The following is a 21,914-nucleotide window of genomic DNA, read 5'->3' on the forward strand; positions in this document are numbered from 1 at the left end:
CAGGCGGCCCCAGCAATCTCAGGCAAAGAACCGTGACCTTTCCAAGTGAACAAACACTCAGGTGTGACCCCTACAACCTGCTCCCAGGCACGGTGGCGCTGCCCTGCTGGTGCCTCGCCACCTGCCCGCCCTGCACATGCTCCGGGCAGCGGCACGGCCACGAGTAAACTAATCGAGAGGAATACCTGCATTTCGGTACCATCTCATCTGAGTGATTGCACAAACGCAGCTGGTTTTCTTTCCAGACATTAGTCCACCGATTCTCTGCGGTTGCTTTTTTCTCTGACAGTGCAGTCTCACGTCGCCTATCAGCGAGCTGCGCCGTTATCTGCGGAGCCGGCCCCGATCTCTGGGGAAGTGCGGTGGGGCCGGCAGCTGCCTGGTCATGCTTCGGGTCATTCTGCGAGTTGCTGACTGAAAACAATAAGAGGCCACATCCTTGCATCTTTACTACCTACTTCTGTGGAAATGCTGATTGGGTAAGGAGTATGCCCAAAGATTAATCACAAAATTTACTGGAACCTTTCCCTTCCAGAAAGTCTCAACATACGGCCTTTTTTTTATATCAGTTTCAAAAATCAACCCAAAGTATTTATTTCCCTGCAGAGAGACCATAAAATGGTAGAGGACCAGTCCAGAAGCACTTACAGGTTCTCTGAGCACATCAGGGTGATGAGGACTCATCTGTATCTTATTTTTCTGGCTGCAGGCATCTATGCTGCTCCCCACATGAGCAATATAGCCGAGTTACTGACACTTCTACAACAAATGAAGAATTCAATGACAGGGGACATTCTGGTAAGTTCAATTTATACTTTTTTAATCTACAGTTTGATATATTGATGTACTGAATCATCTTATTCTCTGAGTACTTAGGTTGCATTGAAAGTTGAATTTTATTTTCATTGGTGTTAATGATGATATTTGAAAGGTTTAATCAATAAATGTATTATTTTTCAGAATCTGAGAATTGAAACTCCAGCTTCTCTAGATGTAAGTAAACTTTTTTTTAGATAAAATTAATTTTTTTCATAACTTTAGTCATTGGAAATTAAGATAGTTTTTAAAATTATCTTCTAAAATACTCCACTTGTATATAAGTACAAATGAAGCTATTATAATGTTATTAAATATTGTTAAAAGGTTATTAAAAATAATCAAGTGAGTCAAAGAAAAATATGTTGTGATATAAAAGTAGCCAAGGACAGTAATACAGCAGCTATTCTTGTTCTAGGTTTTTGTAATACTTCTGCAGAACCCCCACACACTGATTTTCTGAATCAACTTTTTAAATGATGGACAATAAAAAGGCAAGAGGAGTGAACTCATTCACATTTCTTGCTTGTCCATCTCCATTCTATTTAATTTTTTTTTTATATCAAACTATTTAGGCTACTTTTAGAACACCTTTTTATACGTGTTCCATCAATGAGGGCAGTTGTATTACCACATCTTGTTCGAATGATGTGGCTTGTGAGAACATCCCGGGACCAAGACTCTGACTTACTGCGTATCCATGAACGGTGCCTGTCTTAACAGGAGGACCAAGTTCCTCTGCGTGCGTTTTCCATCTTCATTTGCTTCTCCAAAAACTTCTCATATTCCTTGGCACTTCAGAAACATCCATGTTCCCTCTCTGCGTAAAGGTGATTTTCTCTGCAAGCTGACTTTAAATACAACTTTCTCTTGGCACAGACACTGTTAATCAGACTTGATTCTACTAACTGTAAATTTGGTTTTAAGGTGAGATCACATTCCAGCACAGGGTTCTTCAGACTGCACACCTCCGTGTCGTGTTGTGGTGTGTCGTGCTGGGTGCCGGACAGGGGCAGGGCGGCTCCGTGCTTCGGTGCTCGCTGCTCATCCCTGCCAGGAGCGTGCAGCTGCCCAAACGAGGGCAGGGGAGAAGTGATCCTTGTGGCCACGTAGCATCTGGTCCCAGTATGTCACAGGCATGATGCTGACCTTCGGCAGCCATCCATGTTTTCTCCAGCCATCGCTGATTATTGCTTCATTTTCATCACCTTCTTCTCCTGTTACACTTCTCTCCGCTCTGTCTCTGCTTCTGATAGCAGCGCCCTCCTCCTTCCCTCTCTCCGAGTTTAACGGATTTCTTCCGAAACAGCTCCACGCTGGCAAGCATCATCAGTCAGTGCTCTGCTTCTGTCTCGTGTCCCCTTCAACCTTTCTGGCCACCTTGCCCAGACCATAAGACCTTGGAGACAAACGCCAGCTACCGCTTTGCAGACGACGACCAGCACGCCTTATGTGTGGCTCTCCCCGGGGCAGGACAGGGCCACCAGGGCCAGGAGCGCAGAGCACGCCCGTTCCCACTCCCCTCTTAGCACACAGCCATCAGCTGTCACAGGCGGTAGAGCAGGGAGTACTTTTGGATTCATGTCATTGCTTTCTCACATTCCAGAGTCAGCCAGTTGCAGCCCCTGGCACAGACAGCATCTTGCATCCAAACTGAAGGCATGAGCCAGAATTATCTGCTGGTACGAGCAGATGTAAGAAATCAAACCAGTCTCAGATTGCTGTAAAAGAGCAAGGACTGTGTTTTGAGATGATTCTGTGCTTAATCTGGACATTACAAAACAGAGACTATCAGAAAGCTGACACAAACGATCATCTGCCTGAGTACCTAAAAGTAGGTACCGGTCAGGCATATGCACCTACTTGAGCACCAAAGTCAGTAACACTTTTTTTTTTTGTGTCACCCAGCCAGCTGGATGTCAACCAAGACAACTTTTTAATAAACTAATTGTAGGTCATAGTTACAAATTCCTGTTTCTCAATTTCGGCATTTCCTTCCATCTTAGGATGTAAACTGCATCAACGCATTGTTTGAAGGAGCGGAACTGCTGAAAACTAATCCTGACTTGAAGAAATTCAGTGTTTTTTTCCAAAAATTTGAAAGACTGAAGCAATCTCTCATACCAAGCCTGGCAGAAGAGGTAGGAATTTATTTCTCATCTATCAGAGATCATGAAGCAGAGACCTGGTAAACTGTGCTCCGCAGTTTATGACTGAGCCCTTATGGCTGCAAAAGAGGGGTTCATTTTTAGACTGCCTTTTGTTCAGTACATGGAAGAAAAAAACTGGCATTATTCCACCTTTCTGCCCTTCCCTTGTTCTAGTCTCCAGGTTGACCCACCTCTAAAATGTGGGTTCATTTGCATTTATAAGGCTTAAGGAAAATGATGTCATTTATAGAATGATATTAAGGTGAAAAAACTGTACATAACGGTTAAATGCTAAGTATTTTCTTTGTCTTGATTAACTTTTCAGGGAGAATGTGAAACAGAAAGAAGGAATACAACAAAATTCATAGAAAAACTGATAACATTCATCCGAAAATTATCAAAAGATGCAAGAGCATAGGATTACGAGTCCCTAGAATTGCTGTAAATTAAATGAGCAGTAAAATGTGTCTTTGTTTTAAATGCGCTCCTCCTTTGTGTTAGGATTTGGAAGGGCACACCTTCCATTTCAGTGGTACTGTTCATGTGTGGAATGTGATCCCAGAAAGCGTCAATGGCAAAATGTCATTCGTGTTTCTAGACGAAAATGTAAATGCTTGATAAAGCACATAGCGCAGGGTATTATGGAATTAGCTGACTGATCATAAAACCTGGTTTCACATTAAAAGGACAACTTAATTTCAGAATGCTCACAGCAGGGATGAATATAAATGGATGCAAGCAAAAGCAACAGGTTCATACCTCACACCCTATCTAACCCTTGTAGAGCTCCGTGGGTTTTGCAAGCTGTGCCATAAATACTGAGCAGCATATTGAAATGAGATATGAATATTTCCTTCATCTTTCTTTAAAGCATCAGTTGTTGAGTTTCAGGAAGGGACAGCATGCATTTTAACGATGTGTGTTGAGGCTCCATAATTTTTCAGGTTTAAGGTCCAATCTCTGCTAGAAACCTCTGCTGGTACCGTGTAAGCCTCAGCAGAAGGATGCCCACGGATGGGCACTATACTTGACAAAATGTTTGGAAGAGCAGGAGCCCCTGTAGAGACCTTTATACCAGTACACGACTGATGTTGCTGAGACGGTTAATTTTGCTCGGGGAACTAGTATTGGCTATACTGGGAAAATCTCAACATTATAATATCCTTCCGTAACAAAGAGAATTAATCAATATAATTATATGAGCAAAACTTTTCTAGTACACAATTGGCTTTGTCACTGCTTTGAAGGCAGCTGAGGATGAACTGCAGAAGTCATATTCACATGATATTCCATCTCTAATGCTCTGCACAAGCTTTGCTGTGTATGTATGTGTTTTATCCACAAGCAGCACAAGAATATTGTGCTTGTGCCTAGCAGTCTGCTCAAAATCTTTCACAAGCACTGAGAAACTTCCTGAGATTTTTAGATTTTTCCTTTTACCTGCAGCTTTTTTAGTTCACTGTAGATTTGATAACTAAATAATTTAAAAGATACGGGTATATATCACTTAAGAGAATTAATATATTGTGTTGTTGCTTTTTTCTTTTTTTGTAAAACTAATGGCGATGATAGGAGCAGATAGATCAGTCTGAATTTATTTGTATGGTATCAGTTAAATTATATCACATTTCATAGATATACGTATTGGTGTCAACTAAATTATATTAAATTTCATATATATATGTATTTTGGAGAAAATATTTATTCTGTATTTTTGCTACTTTTCATAAATCGAATAAACGAGTATCTCCCTTTTTTTTTTTTGGTCTCCCTCTCCCACAAGTTTCACACCTGGGCACGCTGCGAGCAGGGCACTGCCTGCCCCCCAAAGCAGCAGCACCAGCAGCCCCGAAAGCTGGTGCGCCACCCTCTAGGAGCCAGCAGAGCTGGGCTTTAATAGCATAAAGGCATTTCTGAGGAGCTAAACTGTGTCAACAAGCAAGAGAGAGGCAGAAAGTCAAGGCAGCAGTGCTTCAGCCTCGGAAAGCAGGAGGCTGTTTGGAGGTATCACTCCAGAGGGTGTCAGGGCAGACCAGCAAAACCTCAGCACAGCGCAAGGGAGCCTCTAGAGGAAGCTCCTGATGACGCCGGCTTTTTAATATGCTAATCCCATTTTTCATATTTTTGTTATCATTTCCGCATCGTTCCTCGTTCCCGCTGTATCAGATCAAGTTCAGAGAGGTCTCTACGCTGGCTCCTATGCCAGCGCAGAAGCAGCCGCTTTCTCTGACGGCCACCAAGCTTGCTGCTCCCCCCGGTGCCTCCTGGCATCCAGGCACAGCGTGGGGGCCCCGAGCAGCAGCCCCCCAACCCCACACTGCTCCTGACCCCAGTGGGACACAGCACCCACACAGCCCCCTGTGGCCACCACAGCCCAGCGCCCCACGCGAGCTGCTGTCTCGGCTCAGCGGTGCTGGAGCTGGGAAGGAAGGGTAAAGGAAGAAAAACCCTTCATTTACCTACGTTTCCATTCTCCCTATGGAGGAACCCCACCGTGGTGCACCTTCAATGCAGTGCTGGTTTCAGAAATTCCGATTCCGAGCCCAGGTCCTGCCCGAGTCACGGCAGCACAGCCGCTGCGGTGCCACCGCTCGCCCTGGGCGCTGCAGGGCCAGGGGTCAGCCACGAGCACAGGACCACCGGGCACGGAGCACGCAGGTGCTGGCATCACGATGGTAAACCCACCGATACCATCACAGAGTGAAAGAGAGCCAAACGTTCACGCATAAATACTTACTGCAAAAAGTCCCGGGTCGGCCCTCACTGGGATCGGTGGGTGGTTTTCAGAGAAACGCGCAGGGAAGGAGGAGAAGCGAGCAGGTTGCGATAGGCAGGTTGTGCCTGCCGCAAGGAAATTCAGCCCTTCTCCAGCAGTTACACACGTCCAGAGGGGTAACTTAAGGATCACCCAAAAAAGGACCCGTTAACTTAAAATGGCTGGCGGCTTTACCTGGAAACCAGAATGCCCCTCCTTTTGCCCCCTAAATACAACTTCAGCTGCCTATCCCCTCCCCACCCACCTGCACCCTTTTTCAGGTCTAAAAGGCTCCAGCTGTATTTTAAATGTTATCTCCTAAGGGAAGTCTAAACTAATAATTTCTTCTAGCATGCCTAGGAAAAAATCAACATGTACTTAACATAAAACCATATTATTTTACTTCACTTAACCTTTTAAACCTTAACTTTTATACTGCTTGAATTGAAGGCACACAACGCAGACTCGCTCTATAAAACTTTATCAGCCTGTTTATTTTTATTGGGAGCTTGGAGGACATCCCCCTAACGCTGAGATACCAGGAAAGCTCCTTGCAGAGGAAGGACAACTTAACGTGTTAAAAATGTTCTTGCTGCACCTTAGTGCAATTTTATCTCTGTAAAATAAGGACACAGATTTGCAAGACAAATTGTAACTGCAAGCTAACAAAACTGCAGAGCAAACGCTTGCGGATGGCAGTGACAAAATCCATTTACCTGCCCACCGGAGGGCAGAATCCCGCGCCCGGTGCTCGTGGTGCTGCAAGGCTGCTAAAAAATAAAAATAAAAATAAAAATAAAAAATGGGTGCAGCGTTTTGATTTTGTCATTGTGTTTATTTGCTTGGTTTGGTTTTGTGGGTTTGTTTGCTTGTTTGCTTGTTTTTGTGTGTATTTTTTTGTGTTTGGAGTTGTGTGATTTTTTGTGTGTGCGTTTGGAGATGTGGGGTCTTTTTGCGTGTATTTTTTTTTTGTATTTGGAGTCGCATTTTTTTTTTTTGCGTGTATTTTTGTGTTTGGAGGTGTTTTTTTTTTTTTTATTACATGCATTTTTTGTTTTTGGACTTCTGTTATTTTTTTTCGTGTATTTTTCTGTGTTTGGAGGTGGGTTTTTTTTGCGTGTATTTTTTTTTGCGTGTTTGGAGGTTTTCTTTTATTATCATTACATGTATTTTTCTGTGTTTGGAGGTGGGTTTTTTTTGCGTGTATTTTTTTTTGCGTGTTTGGAGGTTTTCTTTTATTATCATTACATGTATTTTTCTGTGTTTGGAGGTGGGTTTTTTTTGCGTGTATTTTTTTTGCGTTTTTGTTTTTTTTTTCGCGTATTTTTTTTGTGTTTGGACTTGTGTTTGGTTTTTTTTTGTGTTTTTTTTTTGTTTTTTTTTTTTTTGTTTTTGTTTTTTTTTTTTTTTGTTTTTTTTTTTTTTTTTTTTTTTTTTTTTTTTTTTTGTTTTGTTTTGTTTTTGTGGATGCTGCTGCTCCCCAGGTGCCTCCTGGGGGTTTTTCTGCCCGGCGCGGCCGGGTTTTCCCGGGGTGTGCGGCTGGAAGTCCCGGCCGGTTCCTGCCCGGGCTCCCCCCCCCCGACCAAACCCCGGGGCCGGGATTCCCGGGGCCCGGCGCCCCCCCGCGGCCGCCCCGGGTACGGCGGATTCCGGGAAGCGCCTCTCGCCGCTCCTCCTGCGGGAAACCGAAACTCGGCCGGGGAGAGGGAACGGGGGATGGGGAGGTAGAGGAATAAGGAGGGGGGTGGTAAAGGGATAAGGAGGGAGAACGACCTCCCCCCCCCCGCCCCGTCCCCAGCCTCCTGGCGTTCACAGGGGACAGTTCGGGGAGGAAAAGGACAAATTGGTTTTGTGCCCCCCAAAAAATGGAAAAACTATATTTTTTTTTCATTGCGACAGGGGGAATGCACTGTGGAAAGCCCCGGTGGGATGCCGAGGGCCTGCGGTGTGGCCTCCGGCCACACCGCAGGCCCTCGGCATCCCACCGGGGTCAGCGGTTCGGCGTGGAAAAAAGCAGCGAGCGGTCGTGTGCCTCCCACGGCAAACCGGGGGCAGCCGTCACGCACCAGAGCGTGACTCAGGCGGCGAGGTTTCTCTCTCCGCCGTGGTGCTGGGGAGAAAGGCGAGGTGACCCCCCCCCCCCCCCCCCATGCTGCGCTTGGCTGCGCTGCTCCCAGGCTTTATAGCTGAGGAAGGGGGAGTTAAAAAAAAATACTTAAAAAATAATAAAGGTGATGATGAGATATATATATATATATATATATATATATATATATATATGCGTCTTTCCGAAGAGATCACGCCTGCATGATAGGGGCAGCCGGAGCAGTGTGAGCAGGGAACTGGATGGGACAGTCCCTCCGTGCTCGGTGCCCCCAGCTCCGGGGGTCCCTCCCAGCCGGGGGCTGCTCCTGGGGGGGGTCTGAGCCCCCCCCACTGCCCTTCCAGCAGACAGCCGTCCCAACTGCTGTTTATAACCTCTCCAGGGTTCAGCTGGACGCTTGGCCGAGCTTTTCCCTTTTCTGGAGGGGAAAGCCAGCCTCTGCAGCAGTCCCCTGTCAGCGTCTCTGCAAAGCAGTGCCCCAGACGTGACGGCTGGAGCGGGGCTGACTCAGGCACAGCAGGGTGTAACACGGGTGTAACGCGCCGTGTAACGCGCCACGTACCTGGCCTGGCAGCCCAGTGCTGCGGGGATGCTGGAGGGTTTTTGTGCTCTGGGTTTGACTCTTGCCTATACGACCCCATGTAAAGTGCAGTGCTATCGGTGAAGGCTGCTGGTCCCTCCTTTGGTTGGGATGGTTGCAGTTTGCATCGTAAAGTTAATAATCAATAAATAATAATAATTATAAATAAATAAATAAACAGAAGAAAACTCAGATGACTGAAGGCTGGTGCTTGAAGCACATTATTTTCACTTTTTTCTACCATCGCCCTCTGACGTCCCCGATAAAAACCTGGAGGCCGGGAGCCGCGCGGGGGTCTCCACTCTGCAGCGCTCCGGCAGCAGCTTCCCAGCCTGGAGGAGCTGGCTGCTGCGTGTGCCGCGCTGGCCCGCGAGCCTCCGCTCCTCTGTCCCACGGCTCTTGACTGTGCTAACGTGACAAGCCCAGCAGGGCTTTTCAGCATCTGTAAGAGTTTCCTTTTTGGCAGCCCCTTTGCGCTGGGAGGGGATGGAGGTTTGGAAACAAATCGTTATTAACTCCCTTCCCCGGGCAGGGCAGGGGGTGAAACTCCTACGGTCCCACAGCCTCAGCCTGGAGGTGTGCTTTCCCGCAGAGACACGGCGCCGCTGGCTCCCTGCTTGGGGGTGCGGGGCTGGGGGATCAGGGGGGGCAGCAGCTGGGGGTCCCGTGCCTGGGCAGGAGGCGGGTGGTGGTCCCGGAGCTGCAGCGTGCCTATGCCAGCACCCATGCTGCATGGCACAGCTCAGCCCCCCCAGACAGCCCCTGTCCCCCTCTTGTGACCCATCCTTTCCCCTCTGACATCCGTTATCATCAGTCCCAGGAAGAAAAAAAAAATAGAGCCCAGAGACAGACAAAGGGTGCACAAAGCCCTGCCCGTAGCTGCAGCTACCTCCTGCAGGCCTGCAGGTGAGGGAAGGGGTGCAGCCCGTGCTACTTCCCCGTGGGTCCTGCAGACGTACGGGATAACCTTTGTTGGGAATATTGCTCACCTCTTCTCCGTTGCTGCCAGCCCCGGCACCAAGGGGACGTCAGCCGGGTACAGGGCAGGGGTCCCCACCCGGCTGCGTCTCCCCGACCTTTGGCAGGGAGGCTGGGGCTGCCGCGGGCCTGCGCCCTCGCTGGGCAAACTCGTCCCGGCTGCCAGGTGCCTGCAGCTCGCCGGCCCGGGCCCGCTGGCAAACTGAACGTGTCTGTGCAAACAGGCAAGGCAAGGAGCGGGGATGTTCTGGAGGCATGAGCAAAATCCTCAGAATTTTCTTCTTCCTTTTTTTTTTTTTTTTTTTTTCCCCACCAAATGAAGCGCAGAATCGCGTTTTGGTTTGGTTTGAAAATGCACCAGGTCATCAATGGGGAGAACTGATTTCAGGTCCTCGGATAGGTCTGCTGGATTCCAGGAAACTGTAAGTGGCCCATCCCAGGATATATTTATTGCAGCCTGAGGAGCAGAGCTCCAGCGAGTATTACCTCATGCCATCTGGGCAGAGTTTCAACATTTTTCACATTATTGTCCTGCATGTGCTTCAACCAAACTTCCTTTTTGTAAGAGAGGCATTTATAAGAAATGGAAACAGCTTGCAACAAGTACTGAGCTCTCAAGGCTACAGACAGAGAAGAAGCTGTTTTTTTTTTTTTATGTTTGCCTTCGAAGCTAGGGCTGATAATGCATCCTGCAGGCCTGCTGCGTTAACCCCTTCCACCCCAGGGCTCCACTTGCAGCTACCAGCGTTGCCCACCCATGGGTGCTGGGGGCCCCGATGCGGTGCTGGTGGTCGGGCGCTCGCTGCCCGGGAGCCCCCGGGGCTCCCCACATGCCAGGGGAGGCTCTGCACCCATTTTATGGGCCCAGGCCAACCTGTCCAAAATGAAATTATGGTTTCTGAGTTTGATGGGGAAAGGGAGGAAGGCGAGCAGGGAAGGGAAGGAGAAAGGGCACGGAGTAGAGCAGGGTTCGCCAACATGCGGAAGGGGAGAGAGGCAGGAGATGAAGAGCCGTGGGGAAGGGAAAGAGGAGGCGTGCAGGAAAGCCCGATGCCCCAGCTGCTGGGGCACTGAGAAAAATGGGGGAGGGAGGCGAGGGAGGGGGGCAGAGCTGGGGGCACTGCAACCCGGCACTGCGAGGGGAGAAACAAACGCTGGCGGTGCGGGACCCGGAGGGCTGTTGAGTGCTGGTGGGCACGGGAAGGTCACGATACGGCGATGGGAGGAAGCAGACAGGGCAGCGAGGAAGCAGATAAGAGGCTGGCTTTCGCCATGCTCCCTGTGTTTCCCTGCCAAAAGCCGCGCTCCATCCTGCGGTTGCTCGCCCCCGGCCAGCAGCACCCCCCTGGTGCTGCAGGCAGATTGCTGCCGCCCACGTCCCCCCCCGGGGCAGGGATTCCCCACTGTGCAGCCTCTGCCCTGGCTTTGTCCAAAGACCTGGGAGGGAGAAGGAGCAAAGCAAAGCCTGCCATGAACGCTCGGCATTGCGCGTGCCCTTCACTGCCGTCACCCGAAGGCTCTGCCGTTTGTGTCGGGCTGGGCAGGATTTCTGCCCCTCACTCCCCAAAGTGGTGCCGGGTGCTCGGAGCCCGGCTTGGGGGTAAAGCCTGGGAGGTCTCGTCTCTGCTCCAAGGCAATTCTGCAAAGAAAAAGCATTACAGCTGTGTAGGAGATAAGACAGAGAAGATGCTCTTCTTCCACCGCCAGCAAAACAAGCCCTGAGCAGCTCCGGCAGCAGCCCGGGTTACACGCAAGCGCCACTGGTGTCACTGGGGACGTGACAGCTCTGCCTTCAGGTCAGGTTCTGGTGGACTGCTGAAAACTGTGCGTTTCACAGCACACACATTAACCAGCAGAGCCTTTGGCGGTCTTTATTTTAATATAGTACAGGAGTGAAACCATCTCAAACCGCTTTTCCTGGCAGCTTAACCAACCATCACAGAGAAGATGGGAACTAAGAGCTGTGCCGGCGCCAGTGTGCCAAATCCGTAACCCTCTGTTTTTGTAGACCACGTCAGGAACTTTCTGACCGATCCTGTGCAGTTCATGCTTTTTAGTGTCACTTGAAATACAGGCTTCCTAAGAGCACCTTATTTCAGGACATTACTGACCGAGGCAGAGTGGTGTCCATCCCAGAACAACGAACACCACTCGTGGAGCAGCAGTCAGGGATTTGATTTGGTTTTGAATAAAAATATTATTTAAGATTTCCTCCAAATTAGGGAAACAACCCCAGACTTGGGATCACCCCGGACTGCGTAAATGTGATAAAATGCTCGTATCGATGTCCTTCTCTGCGTCTCAGCTCACCGCTAAAACAACCAGCAGATCACAGGGGTAGGATGAGAAGGAATACGCTGGTGACTGCAGGGTGCTCTGAGCCAAAAGGCCAAGCAGGTGCCTGAGATAAGACCGCTGTCAGATGAAGCCCGAGGGGGACCGCAGCACTGCAGAGCATCGGGGATGTTGGAGCTGGTGGAGGCTCTTGCTCAGCATGAACTGGGTGGAGCAGAGTGCCTAATGGCCAGTCATGTGTTTGCCTCTTGAAGCACGTGGATTATTCTTGAAGCACGTGGATTAGTCCTCGTTCACGTTTTTGTGCAAGTACAAGCCGAATCCGAGTGCGTATTCCTGCGTGAGGTGTGTGGGTCACCAGGCTCTGTGAGCAGCTGCGGGGCTCGTGGGGCAGCGGTGGGGGGCAAGGAGTGGGCTTTGTAACCCCGCCGTGACGAGAGTCTGACACACGGCGACGCTGGTAAGAGACAAGTTGTTATTTCCTTGTTTCAGCCCAGAGATAACAAAGGAGCAAACAAACATAGGGCATCCCAGCCGAGGCAGGTCGTTCTCCTTGGAAACCTGCTGTGCAGATACGGGACACAACGCGGGGAGGAAGGCGGAGTTTTACCGAGTGGGATCTTTAGGGGTTTACACGGCAGGAAGAAATGGAAATTTAGGTCTAGGACTGTTATCCCTCTCTGTGCATTTCTGTCCTAGGTGGATTTATTTGCATCCTGGTGCCAATTCCTGATAATAATAGCCAGTAACGAACATAATAATACAAAAGTCATACATCAAGCAAGCCGCTGTTCAAAATTCCGTCATTTAAAGTATTTAAGATACATTACCATAAACGTTATCATACACATTGCCATATACAAGTACTGCCATACAGACTCATTGGCCCATTGGACCAGGAAGCTCAGAATTAATTTTATTTAAAGCCAGCTGAGCGGGTTAAAAAACAAACCACGGGAGGCTGGAGCTTGAAAGGAACTACAGCATGATCTTTTCTGTCAATATTTAGGTTGTGTAAGAGGTGTTGTGGCTATTTCTGTAGATGGATTCGCACTGGAACCTCAAATACCTTCTGCCATCTCTTTTTCAGGTGACTTTCATGTTACTTCCCAGCACTCTGGATTTCTGGGCACCTTATGCTGAGGAGTCAACCTGTGGCCTCCCACAGGCCGCGGGAGTTGTAAATGTCCTTGTGCTGTCCCTGCCTTGTTTGTGTGCCTCTCTGCTTCTTTATTTGTTTAATATACCTAGTATGTTATATCTATATTTACACTGAAAGCTCACCGGGGAATGGTGCCTCACCCAGCACAAAGACAAAGACCTGTCTGGAGAATACTACCAAAATATACACGAGAGCATTGAACAGCCAAAAAAATGAGTTGAGAGAAAGCATGGGACATGTACACGGGCGGGCATTCTTCCACACTTAAATCCAATCTTGGGCTTTTTTTTTTTCTTTAATCTTAAAAAAAAAAGAAGAAGAAGAAGAAGAAGAAGAAGAGGAAACTTCCTCGGTGCAGGCAGAGTACCACCATGTCACACCATTTGTCTAGGCTGCCCGTGTATCTTTCTGCCTCTTTCCTGAGGTGCCTTCCCATATCTCCAGTTGGAATATCTCCAATGTTCCGCTGGACTGAAGGCGCCTTGAAGCCACTGGATGCAAACCTAATCTCGCTGTCATCCAGATCCATGGGAGCGGGGAGGAATCCTGGTGATTTCGGTAGCCTGAAAGAGCTGGAGGAGAGGACAGAAAGCCAGCGGTCACACTTTATGCCTTCTAATATGATTATTTCAAATCAGCCCGGCACCACAGACAGCCCCGGCCAGAGGAAGATGGGAAAAAATTAATTCCAGGCTTTGCAAAATGCCTCCATTGCCCCACCCCCCCATCTTTTTTTCCCATTTGCACTGAAAACGGATGATTAGCGACGTATACCTGACTGTAAGCTACTGCCCAACGTACGGCAACGTGGCGATGTGAGATCAAACAGCCTGCAAGTCCCGACCACCGACAGCAGAGGCCGGATCCCAGCTGGGAGCCTTGCGAGAAGGGGCACTGGGAAGAGGCTCCGTTACAGGTACCGCCAGGCGGAGGAACCCGGGTTAAAGGCCAGGCTTTGAGACCAGCGGCGCAGCCGTTCGGTCAGTTCGGCAGCACCACGGCTCAGCAGAACCGGGGGCCCAGAGGTGCCCTGGGGCGCTGTGTGCCCGCGGGGTGGGGATCCTGGTTCCTCGCTGCAATGCTCCGGGCGTCGGGAGCGGAACCAGGCCTGGGGCAGCTCGTTGCACGCCGCCGTGAGAGCATAAATGCAGAAGGTCAGGAACATCCCTTATCATTTTCACCCGTTTTATTTCCTTTCCTGCTGGCCTTCCTTCTGCCACCCTGCGTGTTCCTGTACCTGCTGCATCCCCCCCGGGGCTGCTGCCCTGCACACGCAGTGTTGCCCTGCTTTGGTCCTGCTCCCAGCAGGATGGGGGACGTGCACGGTTCGGGCCCGGGCAGCCCCGCGGCAGGTCCGGGGGACGCGTTGCCTGCTTGGGGAGGTGCCGGGGACCGGGGGCCGGGTACCGGACCCTTCCCATCACGCTCCCTACGAGCAGCCCGGGCCCGGGCCAGTTTCCCACCGGGCTAAAAAGAACCCCACGTCGGGGCTGCGCTCTGCCCGCTTCCGTTCCTAAACGACGAGGGTGCCGCGAGCCGGCGGCAAGGCCGGCAGCCTGCATCGGGGGCTCGTCGACCTCCATCGGCGGAGACCTGCGGGCGGGACGGGGACGGGGGGGGGGGCACCGGGCGGGACGCGACCCTGAACCCACCGGGGGGGTGAGGGCGGGGCGAGGCTGAACCCCCCCCCCCCGGGGTGCCCAAGGGCTAGATCCCGGCGGCTCGCCCCCGGCACCCCCCGGCACCCACGGGCCCCTCCGAGCCCCCGGAGCACCCCCCCCCCCCCCGGGGCCGGCGGGGGCGGGCCGGGGGCGTGCCGCGGCGGTGCCGCTGGTGCTACAACAGCCTGATTTCCCCGAAGTGATGCCGCCGGCGGCAGCCAATGGGCGGCGCGACCGCCCCTGGGGGCGGCGCTGATTGGTCGCTCGCCGGGCGGCCCGGGGCGGCGGGGAATCCCGGCCGCCGCCGCGTTATACCCGAGGGCGCGCCCCGCGGGCGGCACAAGGCGGCGCGGCGGGCGGCGGGCGCGGACGGCTCGGCTCGGCTCGGCTCGGCTCGGCTCGGCTCGGCTCGGCTCGGCTCGGCTCGGCTCGGCTCGACACGGCACGGCACGGCACGCCTTGCCTTGCCTTGCCTGGGTTTGGCTTGTCTCGGCTCCGGATTGCACAGCCCCGCGCGGCGAGGTGGGTCGCGGCGCTCGCCGCCCCCCCCCCCCCTCTCTGGCAGCAGGAACCGTGGGAGCGGTCCGCGGTGGCACGGCTCGGCTCGGCTCGGCTCGGCTGGCCAAGAGGGGGCAGCGCCGGCTTGCGCCGTGCGGAGGAGGCTCGGGGGCGTCCCGGCCGCCGCTGCGTGCGCGGTGCGGGGCTCATCGCGGCGGCCCCGTGCCCCCGACGGGACGGGGCCGGACGGGGCGGGCGCGGCGGCGGCGGCGGCTCCGCTCCGCGCCCCAGCGGCGGGTCCCGGGGCCGGCTCCTGCTGCCCCTCGCCTCGGCGATGCCCGGCCCGGGAGCTTCGGGAGCCGCTGCCGCGACGGCGCCGGGCTGGGGAAGTTCGGGGCCATTGTTTGGGAAGTGCCGGTGCTGCCGCTGCGAGGCGGCGCAAACAGGAAACTCGGCCCGCAGGGGAGGGCGGGGAGCGGCCCCCGGGCTCCGCTCCGCACCGCTCCGCACCGCGCCGGGCTGCGGGGGGCGCCGCTGCTGCCCCGGCCGGGGGCCGCGCACGGAGCTGCGCTGGGCTCAGGGCGCCCGGGGGGGGCGCCCGGGGGGGGGGGACGCGGGGACCGGGGGGCTGTGATGGGACCGGGGGGCTGTGATGGGACCGGGGGGGGTGATGGGACCGGGGGGCGGTGATGGGACCGGGGGGCGGTGATGGGACCGGGGGGCTGTGATGGGACCGGGGGGCGGTGATGGGACCGGGGGGCGGTGATGGGACCGGGGGGCGGTGATGGGACCGGGGGGCGGTGATGGGACCGGGGGGCTGTGATGGGACCGGGGGGCGGTGATGGGACCGGGGGGCGGTGATGGGACCGGGGGGCGGTGATGGGACCGGGGGGCGGTGATGGGACCGGGGGGCGGTGATGGGACCGGGGGTCCCCACCCGCTTCGCCCCCAGCCCCGCCGCGGTTGGAGCGGGTGCGCAGAGCCGGAGGGCAGGGGACAGAGGGCAGGGGGGCAGGGGGCAGGGGGACACGGCGGTGGGGCTGCTGCTGACCCTCTGCTTCTGTCACAGCCACCATGCCCGTCTCCAGAATGCGCATGAGGCCCTGGCTGGAAATGCAGATTAACTCCAATCAGATCCCGGGACTGATATGGATTAACAAGGTGAGGCGTGCGCGTTGTTGCTGCCGGGGCTGTACCCGCGCTGCTCCTAAGTGGGCACTAAAAATAAGTCAAGATCATGAAGCAAATGGAGAAAACTTGCATGCGTTATGTGTGTATTTCCAGAAAAGGTAGCTCCGGTTAATACAGAATGTAGTACTCCTTTTTTTTTTTTTTTTTCCTGATAATTTTCCCGGGAGGGAAATGATAAGTCAGAAAAAATGCAGTCTGAACATGGCAGAGAACAGAAAACTCCCAGGCTACTTTTAACTCTTTATGCCCACTTGAGCCAAGTCGCCTCCTGTCCCAGTTAAGTAGCTGGTGTTGCACTCCCCACTGCGGGATGGGGCTCAGAGATCTGGAATAAACTCTGGACTTGTCTCACTTTGGTGCTGGAAGGCACATCCCTGTAGCTGTACCCCAGGGTGAGGTCACGAGGCGTATTGAATCAGGTCTCTTTCTCTGAGGTTTCCATATCTATCCCAAGGTGTTACTTAAGCTGGGATATGTTTTTCTTAGGGTTCATACAGGATCTTAGGAGTAACTATAAAAGGGATCTCTATCCAAGTGTTCGTGGGAAATGTGCTGGAGTTTGTGACACACTAACAGATTAGATGCAACATACTTCAGTGATTCTGGGATAAGATTGGTAACGTTGCTCGTTGCTACTGTACCACGCTGTGTGTAGCTTTCCCAGTTTCAGAACTCTTAAAAGCCTTACATGCACTGAACAAAACGAATGGAACAACAGTTGTTAGATGAAGATGCATTTTTTAAAGTTTCTGAGCTGCTACTGATAGAATTCTTGGATTAAATCAATCACTACAAACTGTCATGTGATGGTTTCTTAAATCAAATTTCTGTTGGTTTAACTTCAGGATAAGATGATGTTTCAAATCCCCTGGAAACATGCAGCTAAGCATGGCTGGGACATGGAGAAAGATGCCTGCCTTTTCCGGAGCTGGGCCATTCATACAGGTGTGTGCTGGCTTTAAATTTCCATCAGTAATATGAATATCTGAAATGAAGCATTTTTGTCTTGGCTTACACCTCAGGTGTTAGATTGACTTTTAATATGTCAGAGAAAAGAGAAAAATATATTTCTGGGGGAGAGCTACCACTGCAACGCAAACACTAAAGGTTCTCCCCATCTTTTATTAATAGGAAGGTATAAAGTTGGTGAGAAAGACCCTGACCCCAAAACCTGGAAGGCGAACTTCCGCTGTGCTATGAACTCGCTGCCTGACATCGAAGAAGTGAAGGATAAAAGCATCAACAAAGGCTCCAGCGCTGTTAGAGTTTACAGGATGCTGCCCCCCTTGACAAAGGATCAGAAGAAAGGTGAGCGCACAGCATCCTGCTGGCGTCAGGCAGGTCCCGCTCCGCTTAGGCAGGGGTATAACAGACCCGGTATAACAGACCTGCCGGTGGCACCAGGGCTGCTGGGGTTCTTGCAGTTGGTTACAGCTTATACAAGCAGTCCCTTTGATCCCAGGTTCTTTAAAGGTGCCTAATGGCATCACACGGGGTCGATGCGGACTCTGCTGCCAGCTGAGCAGGGCTCCGCTCAGGGCCGTGGGAGCTCGCACTCGTGTCAGCCGTGCAGCCTTTCTCACATCTGTCTTATTTTTATTTAACAGAAAGGAAGTCAAAGTCTTCAAGAGAAGCAAGAAGCAGGAGCAAGAGAAAGGTATGTGTCTGTAGAGGTAGCAGAAGGAGCTAGAGGTTTTGGTGGTTTTCATGCTAAATTTTTTTCATATGGGAACCTGGGTGTTCTTAGCCAAGTCTGTCATGCTTCGTTCTTATTTTTGTAGCCGTATGAAGACATGAGGACGGAGGAGTCAGCAGAAAGACTAACCAACACTCCTCTGGCAGATGACCACAGTGGCTACACCGTTCATGACTACACGGGACAGGAAGTGGAGGTGGAGAGCGCGTCCATCACCTTAGGTGAGGCTCAGTTTTTAGCTCAGAGCAGAGAGGAAAGTGCTGCTTGTGCTAAAGCCACAATTTCGTCACCAAAAGACAAAGATGACTCTGGGGGCCGTGCCTGGCTGTGCCGTAGATGGGCAGGGAGGAAGTGGTGGTGGTGGTGGTGGTGGTGTGGGCCGTGAGTGCCAACGGCTCCTGGTGCGTCCCACAGACCTCTCCTCGTGCGAGGTGACCGGCTCCCTCACCGACTGGAGGACGCCGATGGAAATCGCCATGGCTGACAGCACCAACGACCTCTACCACCTCCAGGTGTCCCCCCTGGCTTCATCCTCGGAAGGTTGGTGTCGCTTCCTCCCTACCTTGGTCTTTCGTCGGTCTCCTGGCGCTAGCCCTGCTGTGGCGGGTTGGAGGCAAGGATGGTGTTCCTGGGGTTTTGGGAGAAAAAGCTGTCTTGTAGCAAAAAGAACCTCCGCCCGATGGATTTGGGTTTCTGGAGCTACCAAGACGGCCAGGTTAGAAAAGGGAAGAGCTGGTACAGGTCACCTGCAGAAATAAATGCTCACAGGTGAAGGGCTCTGAAATGCCATTTGCTTTGCGCATGTGGGCAAAGGACAAGCTCTGCGTCACCGTCATGGCACAGATGGGTCAGCCGCAAAGAGGAGGAGAGATCCCTGACCCTGGTGCCCGGGGAGGTGGGACTTCTGAGGCAGCTGGAAGGGGCGATGTCGGGAGCAGGACAGAGTCAGGTGCGCTAGTGACAGCGGAGGTAGCTGCACTTGCCAAAAGAAGGAAAAAAAAAAAAAAAAAAGATGTACCTGTGTGATTCTTCACTCTGGGTGCAAATGTTCTCCCTCTGGCCTACCTCCTTTGGTGACTCCTGGGGAGGAAGAAGAGGTGCGGGTGTCACCTGCAGCTGGGATGGAGAAGGGCCACGAGAGCTGGGCCGTGGAGCTGCCGGCGGGCCTCAAACCCACAGCACCTCCTTGGTGCCGTGTGTGGCTGCAGTGGGGCGCCTGCTCCGAACCTCCAAAAAGCCTTCTGCCCCTGGAGGAGCTCTTCAGTTACCGCGGGGGAAGAAAAAGGCAGTGGTGGTGTGTGGCAAGCATATGGAGCGGGCTGTGGCGGTGAAGAAGCAGAAGCGTGAGGGCTAACCTGTGAGAAAAGCTGACATCTGTTTTCTCTTTTTTATGTGCTTGCAGTCACAGATGAAGATGAAGATGAAATGAAAGCAGAGATTTTTAAGGTAAAAATAGCCCTTCTGTTCAGAATAAAATTGGCCAAAGCTGCTGTTTTTACCAAGAAAGGAAGGGAAGTAGCTGTCTGACCCATTGATAGTCCTATACGAGCTGGGCGCTTCCTGTAATACAAAACCCTAATTAAATGAAGAGGCCTGAAAAATGAAATGTAAAAAGAACGTGATTTTGCAAACATGAACTGGAGATGACACATACATGGAAGTATTACTTTTATTGTGAGTCAGGGGAAGCTACTGAGTACTGCTAGAAGGAAAGGTTGCTCTGTTAGAGTCTGCAGGGGCTTCGATTTCTCTAGCAAGACTTTTTTAATTTTGCCCTTCCCTCCGTCTCCCGTGTGTATGGCTTTTAATCTGTGTTTCCAGACATGGCACACTCGTCCCACTGATAAGGGAATAGGTTTTTTTCATGGAAGGTGCTCCCGCCCTCCCTGTTTTGCGTTAACCTAATTTTAATGGGGAGTAAAATGAGTTTTATATAATTTAGCATGGTCTAAGTGAAACCTCTCCTTTGCTCCATTTGCTGCCATGAATTTTAATAAATAAGCAGTAGGGAATTTACATTGTGCATATGAGGGCCTGTACTTTTTTTTTTTTTTATTTTCCCCTGTCCCTGTAAATTTCAGGCTTTTTTACCATCCCCTTACTCTCTTTCAGCTGCTCGAACCAGGACAGGACTGGCACACGACCAGCGTCGGGGGGAAAGGCTTCCTCACCAACGAGCCGGGCACGCAGACCATGTGCAGCACGTACAGCTACAAGGACCAGGACGGCGAGATCGACACCTCTTCGGGTACAAAACCTTGGTTATCGCTTACAGTCTGGGGTGGAAGGTGCAGGCGAGGGTTTTCAGGAAAGAAACTGGGTGGGGAGAGAAAAGCAAATAGAGGAATTCACAGGTGTCTGTGTTCAGATTCCTAAGTAGCCTGTCAGAATTCTGTAAGGAATTTGTTGGGATGAAAAGGAAGAGAGGAAAAATGCCTCCAGTAGAAGCTTAACTACAGGTTTACCTTAAGGTTACGTATATGTGTAGTACGCCAGTTCTTGGGAACTCCTAGCGATATAACAAGGATTTCCACTAGCAATAGCTTATACGGGAGAGTTTAATTAGAAAGCGTTTGGAGTATTTTTGGCAAAATAAGAACCTGAGGTATTTGCTTACCTCTGAGGAACATTTCTGGGTGTGCTGGTACGCAGGGGCTCTCGTGCTCCTGCTGCCCGGGTTCGGTTCTCACTCTGCTGTCGCTCTGTCCAGGGGAGATGGAGTTCCGCATGTTCGACCAGAAGAGCAGCCTGGACTTCTCTTGGCTGGAGACAGTGAGACCCATGCAAACCATCTCCTGTGGCTTGTAAACCCCTGGCTTCTGCAGGCTGTGGACTGCTTTCGTGTAGAGACTACAACCCTGGAGAGAATGGTAGAAGTCCTTTGTTACTGACTGGAAGAAGACAGTAGCTGTTATATTCCGTTTTAACTCGTAGGCCTGAAAAAGTTAGCAAGAAAAACTCCGTCACAAGCAGAGGAATCCCATCCCGGTGGCGGGACCGCTGTGCCCAAGGCGAACGGCCCGGCCCCGGCACCCCGAGGCTGAGCTCGGTGCCCGCGTGCGGCAGCTCCCGGGGGACAGGGGGCCGCCGCCGTCCCCCCGCGCCGGCGGCGAGCACTTTACCCACGGAGTGCTTAGGAGAGACAGTGCGGATGAGTCTGGTTTGGTTGCTGCTCACTTGTGCAACACTGGCGACATTATCAGCTTAATGACTGTCATTACACTTAGAAAAATTGCACTAATTGGCCTTCTCTTCCTTGATTTACTCCAGCACGTAGTTTTGTCTTCAGATCTTTCAACCTGTGTACATAACTTAGACCAATAAAATGTGAAAATTCAGTTTAGGCTTTGCTTCCATGTAGTACACGTATCCAGGCCCACTCATAGGACGTTACCTGCTCGTAGGCATGCCGGATCCATTTCCACGTAATAGTTGAAGAGCGGCTGCATGATCCAATTTTTGCACTGGTAGGGGCAGACCCTGTTATTTATACGCTGCCCTTCAGAGCTGTGTTCTAGTGCTCCTCACGCTGGTAGGAACCCTACAGTACTGTACGCAGCAAGCTGCCACAGCCTGCGTGCCCTGAGCGAGGGTGTGCAGAAGAGTGCAGGGTGGAGGAGGTTCTAGTTCATACTTAATACGTAGGAATCAAATCACTAAGCTGTAATAGACTATTTTTCTTGTACATTTTATTTTTGTATATAAAATGTTGTATATTTGTTTTAATAAAAGTGTTTTATATACGACATGTTTACTTTTCCTCATTGGAGAGTTGGGAGGGAATGAATTCCAGATTCCTTGAAAACACCCGAGCAGATGTGCTGCCGACAGCCAGCGAGAGGGGTTATTCCATGTGAGTCACGAAAGCCCAGGGAATTTAAGACGGGCTGAGTCATTTCCCCTCCTGTCCCAGTGCAGCTGATGGGAGGAGTCCTGCTCATCCCAGGCCCTGTGCACGTGTGGGGCAGCTGGCTCACACCTGCCACCATTAGCTCCAGAAGTTGGCAGGCCGTGTGTTGTCTCTGACG

General features: G+C 51.8%; 2 protein-coding genes across 2 annotated transcripts; both read left to right on the forward strand.

Moving 5' to 3' along the window:
- The first annotated feature begins 654 nt into the window (after positions 1-654).
- LOC136786403 (interleukin-5-like) lies at positions 655-4,858 on the forward strand. Its single transcript, XM_066977256.1, has 4 exons — positions 655-798; positions 961-993; positions 2,823-2,957; positions 3,286-4,858. Exons 1-4 carry the CDS (start codon positions 673-675, stop codon positions 3,382-3,384), a joined length of 393 nt encoding a protein of 130 aa, XP_066833357.1. The 5' UTR covers positions 655-672; the 3' UTR covers positions 3,385-4,858.
- A 9,978-nt stretch (positions 4,859-14,836) lies between these two features.
- On the forward strand, positions 14,837-21,632 carry IRF1 (interferon regulatory factor 1). Its single transcript, XM_066977238.1, has 10 exons — positions 14,837-15,023; positions 16,069-16,160; positions 17,036-17,135; positions 17,322-17,498; positions 17,798-17,847; positions 17,972-18,107; positions 18,301-18,426; positions 19,289-19,332; positions 19,999-20,134; positions 20,597-21,632. The coding sequence occupies exons 2-10, from the start codon at positions 16,074-16,076 to the stop codon at positions 20,692-20,694; spliced, it is 954 nt and encodes a 317-aa protein (XP_066833339.1). The 5' UTR covers positions 14,837-15,023; positions 16,069-16,073; the 3' UTR covers positions 20,695-21,632.
- The last annotated feature ends 282 nt before the right edge of the window (positions 21,633-21,914 follow it).

The sequence above is a fragment of the Anser cygnoides genome, chromosome 14, assembly GCF_040182565.1.
Source record: "Anser cygnoides isolate HZ-2024a breed goose chromosome 14, Taihu_goose_T2T_genome, whole genome shotgun sequence".
In the NCBI taxonomy this organism is placed as follows: Eukaryota; Metazoa; Chordata; class Aves; order Anseriformes; family Anatidae; genus Anser; species Anser cygnoides.

What these genes read in the sequence shown, in the direction of transcription:
- LOC136786403 (XM_066977256.1), top strand. Translation starts at nt 673, where the DNA reads ATGAGGACTCATCTGTATCTTATTTTTCTGGCTGCAGGCATCTATGCT. An exon ending in CAATGACAGGGGACATTCTG is followed by an intron (nt 799 to 960) that starts GTAAGTTCAATT and finishes ATTATTTTTCAG; the next exon opens with AATCTGAGAATTGAAACTCC. An exon ending in TACCAAGCCTGGCAGAAGAG is followed by an intron (nt 2,958 to 3,285) that starts GTAGGAATTTAT and finishes TCTTGATTAACT; the next exon opens with TTTCAGGGAGAATGTGAAAC.
- IRF1 (XM_066977238.1), top strand. Translation starts at nt 16,074, where the DNA reads ATGCCCGTCTCCAGAATGCGCATGAGGCCCTGGCTGGAAATGCAGATT. An exon ending in GAGCGCGTCCATCACCTTAG is followed by an intron (nt 18,108 to 18,300) that starts GTGAGGCTCAGT and finishes TGCGTCCCACAG; the next exon opens with ACCTCTCCTCGTGCGAGGTG. An exon ending in CGAGATCGACACCTCTTCGG is followed by an intron (nt 20,135 to 20,596) that starts GTACAAAACCTT and finishes CGCTCTGTCCAG; the next exon opens with GGGAGATGGAGTTCCGCATG.